Source organism: Sebastes umbrosus, chromosome 14 (assembly GCF_015220745.1).
Source record: "Sebastes umbrosus isolate fSebUmb1 chromosome 14, fSebUmb1.pri, whole genome shotgun sequence".
In the NCBI taxonomy this organism is placed as follows: Eukaryota; Metazoa; Chordata; class Actinopteri; order Perciformes; family Sebastidae; genus Sebastes; species Sebastes umbrosus.
In genome coordinates this window covers 14,336,474-14,351,145 of record NC_051282.1, presented here as the reverse complement: position 1 = coordinate 14,351,145, position 14,672 = coordinate 14,336,474, and the positions used below count along the sequence as shown (strand labels likewise).

Below are 14,672 nucleotides of genomic sequence, written 5' to 3'. Positions count from 1 at the left end.
TAGTTTCAAGTCTTCTTCAATACAGCATGATGTACATTTCGTAAATTATGGTCCCATTTAGAGTCAAATCGCTATCACGGCGTTGTCCGGTCTGGGAGTTGTCCGTGTTTTCATCTTACAACTTTAACCCTTTCACAGTGTGTTTCCAGTTCATGAAAGTAAATTGTAACATTTTGGTCGCTTAAAAACGTCTTATTCAGCGTTCGGTTGTACTTCTCGTGTCACTTCTAATTGCAAAAAAAACAAGATGACGACGGCCAAAATGCAGATTTCGAAGCTTCAAAATGGCAGTCCACAAACCAATGAGTGACGTCACGGTGTCTACGTCTACTTCTTATATGCAGGCTATGGGTTTGAGTTTAAAAACACAACAGAACTGGGAGGCAAATAAACAGTAAGAGAAGAAGTTTTTATTCATGTTATGTCCCAGTTCAGATCATCGTTAAAGGTAGTAAGAAACTGTGTGTGTGCGTGTGTGTGCGTGTGTGCAGATGCAGTCAGCACTCACACAGTTGTACTATGCGAGTATTTAGATAATACGTCTATGAAGGTCAGACGTGTGGAACGCTGTGTGTGTGTGTGTGTGTGTGTGTGTGTGTGTGTGTGGGTGTATTACTCATGTTGTGGGGACATAAATCTGTTTACATAGTCACATTGTGGGGACTTGCCTTCCTTTTGGGGACAACATGCACGTCCCTATAATAAATCAGAACATTTTAGGGTGAAGACTTGGATTAAGGTTAGGGTTAGAGTTAGGAATAGGCAAATAGAGGTTATGGTTAGGGTAAGGAAATTAATGTAAGTCAATGTAATGTCCTCTAAAGTGATGGAAACATGTCTGTGTGTGTGTATAAGTGTGTGTGTGTGTGTGTGTGTGTGTGTGTGTGTGTGTGTCCACAGGAGAGAGAGAAAAAAAAATGGTGTGACAGGATGGGGAGGAGGGTGTCTCCCTGGGTGACACAGTCCCACCGAGACCCAATCTGTTCACTTCAGGGAGAGAGAGGCTCATGGAGGAAGGGGGAGACACCATTATAAAAATGACAAAATAACCGTACTTTAAAAATTTAAAAAATCCTCAAGCTACCGCCCATTCGTCCAAACACCTGACCTAGAGGGCGAATAAAGGGGAAATATTTTTTAGACAAGAGGACTAGAGTGGATGGGCTGACATAAGGAAAGCTTGGTTTACATACAGCACAATGGAGGATCAATTCAGCACATGGATGTGGACAAATAATGGCGTCTGGCGTTATATAATATTTTTACTGTCAACCTCCCTCGCTGTCTCTCTCTCTCTCTCCCTCTCTATCATCCTCTTATCAGAGGATTACACAGAACGCTCTGTGAATTGGTGAATTTAATATACAGGGTAACACAAGTCCCAGGTCACCAGCCAGCACGTGAGACTCACTGTGTCATTTTGTCATAGCTGAATTATTATTGCAAAATCACAAATTAGGGAAAATTATAAATATTTATTACACAATCTATCAGGAAATGTGAAAATAAATATTTAGTAGAAGTGGCCTCCAGGCAGATTGTCACTCCCCTTTCACCTCCTTATGAAAAAGAATAATAAATACAAATAGTATTTAAGGAGTTTCACATTATATATGATTAAATATTCCATGGATGATGGGGAAATTTGTGTGTGTGTGTGCAGCCCTTTCTCATTCCCAGGGCGTCAAATACTGACGCTTTGTCCGAGCCATTGGCGTTAGATACCGACGCACAAGGCACCCTTTATTGTCAGTATGAGCCGCACCGAGCTTTCCATTAACTACAATGTAAACTCATCCGCGTCAATACAAACGCTCAGGGAAAGTGCGCCGGGAGTGTGGTGACGTAGCTTTAAGAGCAAAAAGAGACACACCGAGCGGGCGGGAGGGGAGGTGGATGGGTCCAACAAACACAAGGCTTTCATCCAGGAGACCGCTGTTCATGTCCCCTGTGTCACGTTACAATCAGCTGTTCGTTCGTGTCCCCTGTTCACAACGTTCAGTGTCATTTTCACTGTACAAACGTAGTAGCTTTAAACCCAACCATGTTGTTTTTTCCTAAACCTATCTATAGTGGTTTTATTGCCTGAACCTAAGCAAGTGTTTTTGTTTACTTCACAACATTAAGCACATGTTTTTTGCAACCGAAAAGAGAGACGCCGAGAGGTCTGACAAAGCGTCAGTATATGACGAGTTGGGATGAGAACGCGTTGGTGTGTGTGTGTGTGTGTGTGTGTGTGTGTGTGTGTGTGTGTGAGGGCGTGTATTACTCACGTTGTGGGGACATAGGATGAAAATCCCCACAACATAATCTTTACATTTTAGAGTGAAGAGTTGGTTGAGGGCAAGGTTAAGGTTAAGGTTAGGGTTAAGGATAGGATTAGGCAAGTATGGTCATGGTTAGGATAAGTCTCCTGGAAATGAATGCAAGTATGTGAGCTCAGGGTGTGGGAGTTGCACATTAATTCATAAGGGCTGCAACAATTAGTTCATTATTTGATCGTTAGATTGAATTAATAGACAACTATTTTGATAATCAAATAATAGTTTTAGTAAATTTTTAAGCAAAAATGCAAAGAAAAAGCTTGTTACAGATTATCAGATATGGGAATTTCTTGTCATATATAAGAGTAAACTAAATATCTTTGGGGTTTTTTTTACTGTTAATTGAACAAAATAACATGCATGAAAACTGTATAACATGCATTGTTCACACATTTTGTGATGTTTTCTAAACAAAACAATGAATCCATTATTAGTTAATTGAATGAAAGAGTTCAAATCCATTGTGTAAAGGCATTAAGGTGTATTCCTTTCGTAGGTTGACTTTAAACATTTCATGTCAGATTTTAATTCAGGTTTTATGTTGCAGGTTGAACTTTGCTTTACACAGATATGAGCTCAGTCCGAGGTGTTACTCAGTCTCCACTGAGCCTGTTACTATTGTAATTATGATATTCCAGAGAGCCGGAGGTCATGGGACTCCTGCCTGCTCATGCTCTCTCGCTCATTAATTGTTGCCAGCTGAGACCAATCAGGTCGCTATACTAAAGAGAGAAGCTACATCAGCTGAGTGCAAGCTCACAGTGTTGTGAACCTCACACGAAGCCAAATGTCCAGGGACAAAGCTTCTTTTCTCTTTGTGTTTCATACCTCTACTTGCTCAGAGACCATTTTTTTACAAGTTTTGTGCTGATTTCTGTTAAAATGACTATTTGTTTATACAGTGAAAGTACCAGCAAACACACTGCCACAACCATAAAGAGGGAGATCCTCCACTAGTCAGCTATTTTGACACACTTACACACACACACTAGAGTGAGATTGCCCTTCAGTGGGAAGCATCTGTAATTAACGGTAATTTTAGCTGTGGGCTAGCCTCGTTAGCTGGTAGCGTATGTGTCGGTGTCAGGCTGCAATCTGTCGTGAGGTTTAATGAGGATCCTCCTGCAACCTTCACTAACTCTGAAGTAGGATACTGAGCTCCACACAGGGGGCCAGTCAGCACGTTTGTTTAGAGGACAGCAGTGTGTGCGGCCACCTGATTCAACAGAAAGAAATGTGCACACTAGGGGTCTTTTGCATTGTGCTAACGTGTCTCCTCGTTTCCACCTGAGATGCAAGCGGAGGAGGCGAGGAAGAGATGCAAGGAGAGAGGAAACGAGGAAATAATGTGTTTAGAGAAATGAGACGTTCTCTCCGGCTGCCGGCTCTTAGTCGATTAGTCCACTAATCGGTCGTTTTGGTCTTAACCAATTTCTTTCCAAGAAACCTATGAGCACATCTCTGGTAAACACAAGATTTTAAAGTGGTGTTTTTGTGTGACTCTCTGTGGAGAATCTCAGTTTTACACATCTGTCGATTAAATCAACCAATCGGTTAGTCGACAATATTGTATTGAGTGTTAGTCGTCTAAGAATTTCTTTAGTCAAGGTCAGCCCTAGTGTGCACCTTCCTTTGTGTTGCCTCAGCTTTTTGATCAACCTTTTGTTTTAATTTACAGAATTGGTAACAACCTCATCTCTCTATTTATTGTGTTCATGCTAAAGCTCCTCGTCCGGAGGCCTGCACCTTCTATCAATCATGTGCCTGCGTGTGCTGTAGCTGAAACAATAATAAAGGCCTATAACAGTCATTTTGTTCATTCCACCAATTCAGTCAAACAGGTAATTTCTCAGAGAAATATGTAAAATATTTACCCAGCTGTTTGTAACAGACGGGGCAAAAAACTGGACATTTTAGAAATGTTTTTGTAGTGGCTGTTGTGAAATGTCTGATACTCAGGTTAATTCAATCAACAGGAAGGAAGAGGCCCCGGAGATGTTGATGTCTTACACAGAAAGTTTATTGAAGCTTGATCAAGGAGCAATTGTCAGGCCTTCACATTGGTGTGCTCTCTGCGTGAAGGCCTCACAGCTCTGCCCTTTCTCCCTGGTGCTCAGTGTTTTATCTTCATCATGTTTTGACTTACACGATTCCTCTGGCATCTCTGACACTTGTTGCCCCAGCGACTGGCTATGGCCCCTACTGCAGATACAGCTGTATAGATAACAATGGCGCCCCTAGGCAGGAATCCAACCCAATGATGTCAACACGAGGGACACCTTGACGCCCGACCAAGGCGAGAGAAATAGTTCGAAGGAATCCACCCCAGTGCTTTATGCAAATGTATATATATATTATTGGAAATTAATTAACAACACAAAACAATGACAGATATATTGTCCAGAAACCCTCAAAGGTACTGCATTTAGCATAAAAAATATGCTCAAATCATAACAGTGTGCTGACTTGACTATGACTTGCCCAAACTGCATGGGATTATCATAAAGTGGGCATGTCTGTAAAGGGGAGAATCGTGGGTAACCATAGAACCCATTTTCATTCACATATCTTGAGGTCAAAGGTCAAGGGACCCCTTTGAAAATGGGCTGCCAGTTTTTCCTCGCCGACATTTAGTGTAAGTTTGATGTTATTTAGCCTCCTTTGCGACAAGCTAGAATAGATTCTTTAATGTTTTCTAATTTCATATAATACCAGTATCTTCACTCTAGCTTTAAAACCGAGCCCGCTACAACCTAAAAATTACAAATTGCATTAATGCGCTAATTTTGACAGCTAAAATATACTAAACAAGAAATTAATTAAGCGAAACAAATAACTACCAAAAGAGAACACTATAAAAATGTAATCTAAATAAAGTAAACATCTAGCATAATCATCAGTAAACAAACATTACTAGTTACGTGTAAGTGAAAGCAATTTGATCGACAAAAGGACTAAAAATCTGAATCAAAAGCCAGCATGAACTCAGCAGTGTGTCGTGATAGAGGGAGAAGCATGCCTAACCACGCCCAGAGTCTGTCCTTCCATATTCATTTCCGGAAGTAAATCATTTTTGTAATCCTAATCTGAATGTTGTGACAGATTAAGAGAGGGAGAGAGAGAGAGAAAGAGAGAGAGAGAGAGAGGATGCAGCCTCTCTAATCTCTTAACAAATTCCAAAACGTTGCTTTACAAAGTATTACTTTTCTGTTGTCCATTATGTTTAACAAGTAGAATATCTCATGATAGACCCAGTTTTAATTCACACATCGTTATCCTGGCATATCTTGAATTATTTGTTTATTGGCGGATTGCAAAGAGATTATGCAGAGTCTGCTGTGTGGAAATGGGGGAGGGAGTGAAATCCACATGCATAACTGAGAAATATAACGACTGGCTGGATGAGACAGAGTGTATATGCAGACAGGCTAACAGATAGATGGATAGTGACAGATCATGGTGTAAAAGCTAGAGTGAATTATTTATCTCACCCAAAAACACATCAATAATTTAGCAGTGTCAGAGTCTGACTTAGCGTGAATAAGTTATTTTAGAGTTTCGGCGTGCTGAGAGCCGGAGAGAGATGAATTGTCTTCTCGAACGTTTGCTTGAAACACAGAGCTGCGTTCAATGCAGGGAATACTTGTTTTTGGGAATTTATTGAAGCTCGAATTTGAAACAGGTTTTTAAAAATGCAACCATCCTCGTCACATGTAACAAATCCTTGTGGTGATTGTGCCCGTTTCTGAGCATAATTCTCCAGCTCACTGACTAACTGGATCAGCCCGGTGGAAAGTGGACGGCTGACGCACGAGTGTGTTTCGCTGTGAACTCACATTTACTCAGGTTAAAACATATATATATATATATATATATATACTGTATATATATATATATATATATATATATATATATATATAAAGGCCTACACTAGAAAATGTGGTGATCACTGATTTAATCGGAGAAAGATGTATCTGCAGAAAGCATGTACTTAAGTCTACCATATTCATGTATGTGTGTGTGTGTGTGTGTGTGTGTGTGTGTGTGTGTGTTTAATAGTGGGGGGGTGTTGTTGAGAGTGCGGAGGTTATGATACACAGATGGCCGCTCTCCTGACTTCCCTGTTTGACTCTTCTGGAAAAACGTGACACTAACAATTCTACAAAAATGGTGAGCCTAAAATAACCTAAAATACCAACAAATGTTGGTCTCCTCTAAGGCAAACTGATATCTAAAATAATTTAAAGGTAAATGCAAAGGTTCCTTGAGTGACAAAAAAAATTAAAGCGTTTATGACAGAATGGATGTATTTTTGGAAATAACACTTCAAATATTGATTATGCTATCTTGATACATTTTGCAGTGAACCGGCGATCTAAAAGACATCAGACTCTTTCACTACCTTCATTTTCTCTGTTCACGTCTGAATGATCTCATAGTATAAAGATGTAGTTATAGAGGTCGGCCTCCAGAGAGCTCCTGTTTGTGTCTGAGAGACTGGACATCTTGAGCAGCACCAGTATGGCAGCCGGTCCCATGGCGTCCTGAAGGAGCGGACACTGGGGGAATATGCTGTCGTAGCTAACTCCGCTCCTCGGCTCGTGACAGCTGCTTCCACACACTGGGACGTGCTGAGTCAGACACGATCCCAACATGGTGCATGTTGTCTGCATGGAGGTGTGCGTGAGAGGAGGAGCCAGAGACTCTGTGAAAGGTAGACAAATTCTACAAAATCCCTGCAGTGAAAGAAATTATATGCCACAGTCTCAAAATAACACGGCAACCCGACAATAGTATAACACCTTCCACACATTTATGAAAATATCGTCAATTGCTTCTTGCTAAGAAACGCAGAGAGCCACGTGGTGTCTGGAAGATGTACATGAAAAATGAAGAGAAGTCTCAATATTTGCTGACGCCAGGCCACCATGTTTCTAGCATTTCAAGTTTTTACATACAAACAGATTGCTTTTTATAGCATCACCTGAACCAGAAGTGTTCCCTTCACTCCCAGGAAATCCCCCTTTGAGCCACCGTTTCCATGTGATGCTAGTTTTTGTCCCTAGAGGAGGAAGTTTTGAGGGAAATTCCAGCCTACATTTGAGTACTTAAAGGAGCAGCTGGACCATTGGCATGACATCAGCAAATTATAAAGGACAACAAATATAATTATGTCCATAATATATTCTTGCAGTGTTGCACTGTTAGAACAAATCGGTTCAATCAGTCTGTGTAAATAATCAGTATTATAAAGATGCATTAGTTCACAGTGTTAACCTGTTACTAGGACTGTCCCCTTAGTCGATTAGTCGACTAATCTGTCGATTTGATCTTAATCGATTAAGATTTTTTTGGTCAATTAGTCAGGTTTTTTTATGCTTTTTCATGCTGAATGACTTATTTCCAAGAAACTTATGATCACATCTCTGGTAAATACAAGATTTAAAGGGGAGCTTTTGTGTGATTCTTTACAAAGAAACTCAGTTTTAAAGATCTATCGATTAAATCAACTAATCAATTAGTCGCCTAAATTGTAGTTAGTCGAATTTCTTTGGTCAAGGACAGCCCTACCTGTTACATCGTGTTCGACTCATGAGTGTGTTCATCGCTGCAAACCTATTTTGAAGTGCTGTCCAAACCAACAGAATAAACCCAAAATGCATTTTTTTTCATGGCAGCAAAGCTACATCAAATGGAAATAAGTTGTGCATAATTTTATAAACTTTTCCCTTAATTCTTAGATTATCTTTAGAGGCCTTTGGATCCACATTATTTTCTAAAGTGCAGTGGCTTGTAGCTCTCCTTTCCTGTACGCTCCGTCTCTGTGTCTCCCCTCAGGCTGATTGAGAAGCGGCAGGCCAATGGAGAAACCATTGAGTTGTCAGCGGAGGGCCGTCCTGAGCTGGTGGAGGAGAAGGAGATGCCGATGGTGGACTGTACCTGCTTTGGCTTGCCGAGGCGGTACATCATCGCCATCCTGTCTGGCCTGGGATTCTGCATCTCTTTCGGCATCCGGTGCAACCTGGGCGTGGCCATTGTAAGCATGGTGAATGACCACACTGTCTACAAAGGCAACAAGGAAGTACTTGTGGTAAGTTGCAAAACAGAAATCAGAGATTTTGTATTGTAAGTACTCAATATTGTATCAGTCTGTCTTTGACAAGGATGTTTGCAGTGTTTTTATGATTGTTTCTGTTTCTCTATGATCTGCTTTATTTCTGTTCAGGGCCTGATTAATGCCAGTAAAGACTTTTATAATAAAAAAAGAACAGATATGAATGATAGAGAAAACACATGTACTTATAAAGTGAATATGGGTGAAACAATGTAAGCAAATATGTTGTACATTTGTGCCTTCTTTCCCAACCTCCACTTTACTCACTTCTCATTTTGGAACCGAAAAGCTTTTCTTATTATATTTATTTATTATAGCAACAGATTTACCAATGTGTATAGCAAGCTGAGAGTACATCAACCGTAGACTTTCTGAAGACACATATATCTTCTTTCCTCCAGGCTGCACAGTTCACCTGGGACCCTGAGACAGTGGGGATGATCCACGGCTCCTTCTTCTGGGGCTACATCGTCACACAGATCCCGGGTGGCTTTATATGTCAAAAATTTGCAGCCAACAGGTGAATGTCTTCACATTTACAACAGCTTGCATTACTGTAATCTGATCGACTGTTGGTTGATTGGGTAACTATTGTGCTGGGTATGAAAAAAATAATCAACTCCCAAACATTGAGCAGTATCGAACCACACAATAAGTCTGTAAAAAAAGTAAGTTCAACATGGTCCTTATAAGAAGATGACAAGCGGGTGCAGCGGCATTGACAGAACAAGCGCCAGTAAACAACTCCAGTCATAAGTATCAATCAATCAATCAATCAAACTTTATTTATAGAGCACCTTTCATACAGGTTAGTGCAGTTCAAAGTGCTTCACAGATGACTGACAAGCTGAAAATAAGACAGAACAAGTGTGGACAAAAGAAAAAGACAAAACAATTCAGCAATTTAACAATTTGAATTTGAGACCAATGCACACGAGACAATAAAATGATAAAAAGAAATAATTAAATATAATTAAAAGCTATAATAACAGTAATAGTATAAAACAATCTGAAGTAAAAACTAAATTAATAAAATAACAATAAAATATAATGAAATTTTACAACTTAAATACAATAAAATAGGTGAATCTTCTCGTCATCCTTGTGCCGTTGTAGTTACTGTTGAATATGCAATCTGAAGCAGCTTGTATGTTTGTCTTTTGTGTGTTTAAGAGTGTTTGGCTTCGCCATAGTGGCCACATCCACCCTCAACATGCTGATTCCATCTGCAGCTCGCTGCCATTACAGCTGCGTCATACTGGTCAGGATATGCCAGGGCCTTGTTGAGGTACAGTATGTGTCTGTGTGTTCATGTGCTCAGTGTCAGACTATTCCTACATGCATGAGTGTTTCCCTGACTGTACTGTGTCCTTCAGGGTGTATCGTACCCAGCCTGCCACGGGATCTGGGCCAAGTGGGCGCCTCCTCTTGAGAGAAGTCGATTAGCCACAACAGCCTTTTGTGGTACAGTTTCTCACCTTACTGACACATTTCCCCCAAAATCCAATGTCTTTGATACCTGCAGAAACTTTGGGATTTCCACTAGAGTTACGTTTTGTGAGTTTTAACATGAGGTTGTGAAGATGGAGCCGCCAGACGTTCTTGTAAAAAAGGTTAAAAGTATTGGACATATGATGAGGAGGAGAAGTGAATAATTTGTTGCTTTTCTTTATATTTGATGCCTTCATAGGGTCCTATGCTGGGGCGGTGATAGCAATGCCTTTAGCTGGGATACTGGTGCAATACACTGGGTGGCCTTCAGTATTCTATGTCTATGGTTAGTATACTTGTATTAAAATACGTTGTTTTCTTTCTATGTACGTTTCTGTGGAAGTACAAAGAGAAAGAAATGAATGATTAGATAAATGTGGAAATATAAAGAGAAATAACAAAATATAAAAGAATAATTAGAGGCATTTTTATTTATTTTCACATTTATTTGTGCATTTAGTTCTGTATGTATATGAAATTCATGTACTGTATTTATGTACTTATTTATTTTTTGCATATATATTACTAAATTATTTTTAATGTATTTATTTTATTTATTATTTATTCCTCTTTATATTTCAACATTTTTTATTTACTTAAATAATCTTTTATTCCTTCCTCTTTATATTTCAATTTCCATAAAATGTCTTTATATTATATTGTATTTATATATATTCTTTATTATGGCACTCTTATAACTCCACAAAGGAAGAGACTAAATCCAGCTCAAATAAAACAGTTGTATTTCTCAGTTATATGGATTGTTAACATGGCTTTGAATAACGACATTGTAAAATAACTAGGAAGGAAGTTTGAGCAGCTACCTCTCATTTTCTCCCTCACTTCAGTTCCCATTACTAGCTCTTTCTCTACAATACCCATGCCTGTGTCTTCTGCTTTCTCTCCCAGGCTTTTTTGGGATATTCTGGTATTTGTTCTGGATACTGGTGTCGTATGAGAGTCCCGCAGCCCATCCCACCATCACACCGGAGGAGAGGAAGTACATCGAAGATGCAATCGGAGAGTCTGCCTCATTTCTTAATCCTTTGCATGTATGGCTCTACATGATGTTCACGTGTAGCATGTCAATATAACACACATGCACACAAACACAGATGTACACATGTATTTATACGAACCCAGTTCTTGATCAATCTCAGTGAAGTCAGTGAATCCGTCATCAGTAATATCTTATTCCTCTTGATGGCAGAAATTTAAAACCCCATGGAGACACTTCTTCACCTCCATGCCAGTCTACGCCATCATTGTGGCCAACTTCTGCAGGAGCTGGACCTTCTACCTGCTGCTCATCAGCCAGCCGGCCTACTTTGAGGAAGTCTTTGGCTTTGAGATCAGCAAGGTGAGACTATATCATCTATATAAAGACTTTCTTTACAGAAGCTATAATTAGATTTTTTCCAGAAATGTCTTTTTATAATCACAATTGGAATATGCCCAAAACTAAGTCACTGGAGGGTTTAGGTGTTAAAGAGGACCTATTATGCTCATTTTCAGGTGCATGCCTGTATTTTGGGTTTCTAATTAAACATGTTTTAATGATTTAATGTTCAAAAAACGCTTTACTTTTCTCATACCGCTTTGACTAACTTTGTTTGAGGGTGTGCCAAACTAGGCAGGTATTAAGCAAACGTTTTACTTGGTGACATCACCATGTTATGGAAGAAAAGGCGGGACTTCAAGCAAGGCGTTTCAGGCAGTTCAGGAGCAGTGTTTCTGTGGGGGAGAGGAACTCCTTTTGGCTTAGACTTTGGGCTTTGTAACTTTGCGGACCTTTTACATGCACTAAAGAAACTATATAACACACTAAAGGCAGCTGTAGTTCAGTGGGTTGAGCGGATCGTCTGGTTTACAGCTACCCACTGCTCCTAAATGCTTAGGAAAAGGGGAAGGGAAATTCTGGTATTTGTTAACCTCCTAATTTTGGCTGGTTCATAATTTGCAATAACTTTATGTAACGGTGTCGAGTGCAATAACTATGCACTCGTCACCTCAAGCATTTTAAATGATTTATGAAAAATGTAACTTTATTAGGAAAGCTTTAAGAAGATTGCAGAGTTGAGTTTACCAAATCTCTACAATAGAGTTGACGAGTGCAACTTTATCATGACCCAAAGTCAGAACAGCCACAATTAAGAAAATAAAACCCAAGTTGAAAAATACCAGAATTCCTCTTTAAGGTGTGGGTTTGTTTAAATCCTATACCCAATTTTTATGAGCAGTCTGTAGGAATTAAATCATCAGTAGAGTCCCAGATTCATCTGCTACAATTACTACCAAAGAAAGAAGATTACAGTAATACATTTAGGTTGTGTAAACTGGGGTAATCTTACTTATATACTGTCTTTTCCATGTTCAATTCAAAAGCAAGACTGATAACAAGAGTGTGGGATGGCATGACATAGCCATTAGTATCTGGGGGTATTTTACTTTTATTTGATAGCAGACAGTGTAGAGATGACAGGAAATGCTGGAAGAGAGGGGGAGACTGCCGGACTCAATATGGTCAGAGTCTTAAACCCCCAGACCACCACAGCTCATCTCTTTTCTTTGATGTTATGTCACCATTCACAAGATTTCTAGCTTGGATGTCAGAAAATGTTGAATCTTTTTACTCGCATGAATAGAACACTGTCTCTTTCTGACACGCACATACACATACTCTCTCTCTCTCTCTCTCTTTCCCCCCTTTCCTCTTTCAGGTGGGCATGGTGTCAGCTTTGCCCCATCTGGTGATGACAATCATCGTGCCTATTGGAGGCCAGTTGGCAGACTACCTGAGAACCCACAACCTGATGTCCACCACCAACGTCAGGAAGCTCATGAACTGTGGAGGTGAGAGTGTCAAACAAGAAAGGGTGATAGTTGGAGGAGGGTGAAGAAGAGGAATGAAAACAGAAAGATCAGGAAAATACAAGAGCATAAACTGAAAGACACACTGAAACACTTTGTGAGTTTGCATAAGAACATCTCCAAAGGTAGAGATTAAGATGGCATTCAAGTACTGGAATCATATTAATACTTTAGCACAAGTGTATAAACACATATACCATTTCGACCATAATATAACGCACTGATGTATAAAAGGTGACAGAATATAACATTGTGGATAATTTACCTAATTCGTCCCTTGTATTAGTTTTGAATGTGTTTACGTGGATGTGTTTCAGGTTTTGGGATGGAGGCGACCCTGCTGCTGGTGGTGGGATTCTCTCACTCAAAAGGTGTTGCCATTTCATTCTTGGTCCTCGCTGTGGGTTTCAGTGGATTTGCTATCTCAGGTAAGAGATGTTATAAAAAGTTATGCTGTCTACCGGCCAAGAAATAGTCTGGCACATAACCCCTGTGAAACATAACACCAACCACCATCATTTGCCAGGCTAGCTGTTTCCCCCTGTATGCTAAGCTAAGGGTGCTTTCACATCTGAGTTTGTAGCGTTTCGTCGGATAGTCTGGTTGGTAGTGTGAAAGCTCATTCGAACTCTGGTGCGGACCAAACAACTGAATTCCTGTCCGCCTGAAAACATGGATCTTGGTTAGAGCTCGGTTCACTTTAGGTGAGAACGCGATCCGACCCAAATATAGGAAGTGAACCAAAAAACAATCCATAACTTATTATGACCATACCCCGCTCGTTGTCTGCGTAACAAGAACAACACATCATAATCTGTCATCAGGACAAGCCTTATCCTAATAGGTGCCGTCTCATTTGAAGAATGAAATGCTTGACATCTCACTGTCTTGTCAGTTGCTCATATTGTTTGCTTTCTTCTACAATATTTGATTGATAGAAACACGATCTTTGAGGTATCAATCTTCTCATCTAACTCTCGGCAAGGAAGTGAATAAGCGTGCTCCAAAACATTCTCATCCCAACTCCTCACATACTGGCGCTTTGTCATTTTAGGTTTAGGCAATAAAACCACTCTAGTTAGGTTTAGGAAAAAACAACATGGTTGGGCTTAAAACTACTACTTTTGTAAAGTGAAAATTAAACTGAACGTCTTTTATCACCACGAGCGCTTAATATAGTCGCAGATGGGTTTACATTGTAGTTAACAGAAAGCACGGTGCATCTCATACAGGTGCTAAAGGGTGCCTTGTGCGGCGGTATCATGGCGTGACAAAGTCTTGGTATTTGACACCCTGGGAATGAGAACGGGCGTATTTCCCAAAATGTTGAAAATGCCTTATACCTGCCTAACACTGATGAGGGCTGACTTGACTGTTGTTGTGAGAAATGTCACTTCCTGGTGTCTTTTTTTCTAACTCTTGCTGTGAGAATCTGCTTCAATATCATTGTAAAAAAAAAAAACACAACATTTTTGAAACTGGGGTAAAATTATGTTGTGCGCTGCTTTTGTTCTTTTACTCAGGGTTTAATGTCAATCACCTGGATATCGCCCCTCGATATGCCAGCATCCTGATGGGCATCTCGAACGGGGTTGGAACATTATCTGGAATGGTGTGTCCTCTCATAGTGGGAGCCATGACCAAACACAAGGTATAACACATTCACTTGTATATTCTTTATAATGCCATGGATAAAACGTTTGAACTCACCTATGTTCCATACCTTTTTACATCATTTCAGACGCGTGACGAGTGGCAGTATGTCTTCCTTATAGCTGCGCTCGTACATTATGGAGGAGTGATTTTCTATGGTATGACTTGGACTTTGAATATTTTGAGTGATGTGCAGAAGACCTAGTCTAAACACTGAT

The 14,672-nt window shown here is 40.0% G+C and overlaps 1 protein-coding gene across 2 annotated transcripts in view; it reads left to right on the top strand.

The window, feature by feature from the left end:
• Positions 1 to 14,672, top strand: part of slc17a7a (solute carrier family 17 member 7a) — a 38,224-nt gene that overhangs the window by 4,440 nt on the left and 19,112 nt on the right. For both annotated transcript variants that reach the window (XR_005209773.1, XM_037791330.1), the window contains exons 2-12: positions 8,163 to 8,415; positions 8,841 to 8,959; positions 9,613 to 9,727; positions 9,816 to 9,903; positions 10,130 to 10,216; positions 10,840 to 10,982; positions 11,141 to 11,290; positions 12,651 to 12,783; positions 13,119 to 13,229; positions 14,325 to 14,452; positions 14,543 to 14,612. Coding sequence is in view for 1 of the 2 variants with exons in the window: in XM_037791330.1 (XP_037647258.1) it covers positions 8,163 to 8,415; positions 8,841 to 8,959; positions 9,613 to 9,727; positions 9,816 to 9,903; positions 10,130 to 10,216; positions 10,840 to 10,982; positions 11,141 to 11,290; positions 12,651 to 12,783; positions 13,119 to 13,229; positions 14,325 to 14,452; positions 14,543 to 14,612 (1,397 nt within the window). In the remaining variant the exon portion in view is untranslated. The remainder of the gene's footprint in view (positions 1 to 8,162; positions 8,416 to 8,840; positions 8,960 to 9,612; positions 9,728 to 9,815; positions 9,904 to 10,129; positions 10,217 to 10,839; positions 10,983 to 11,140; positions 11,291 to 12,650; positions 12,784 to 13,118; positions 13,230 to 14,324; positions 14,453 to 14,542; positions 14,613 to 14,672) is intronic.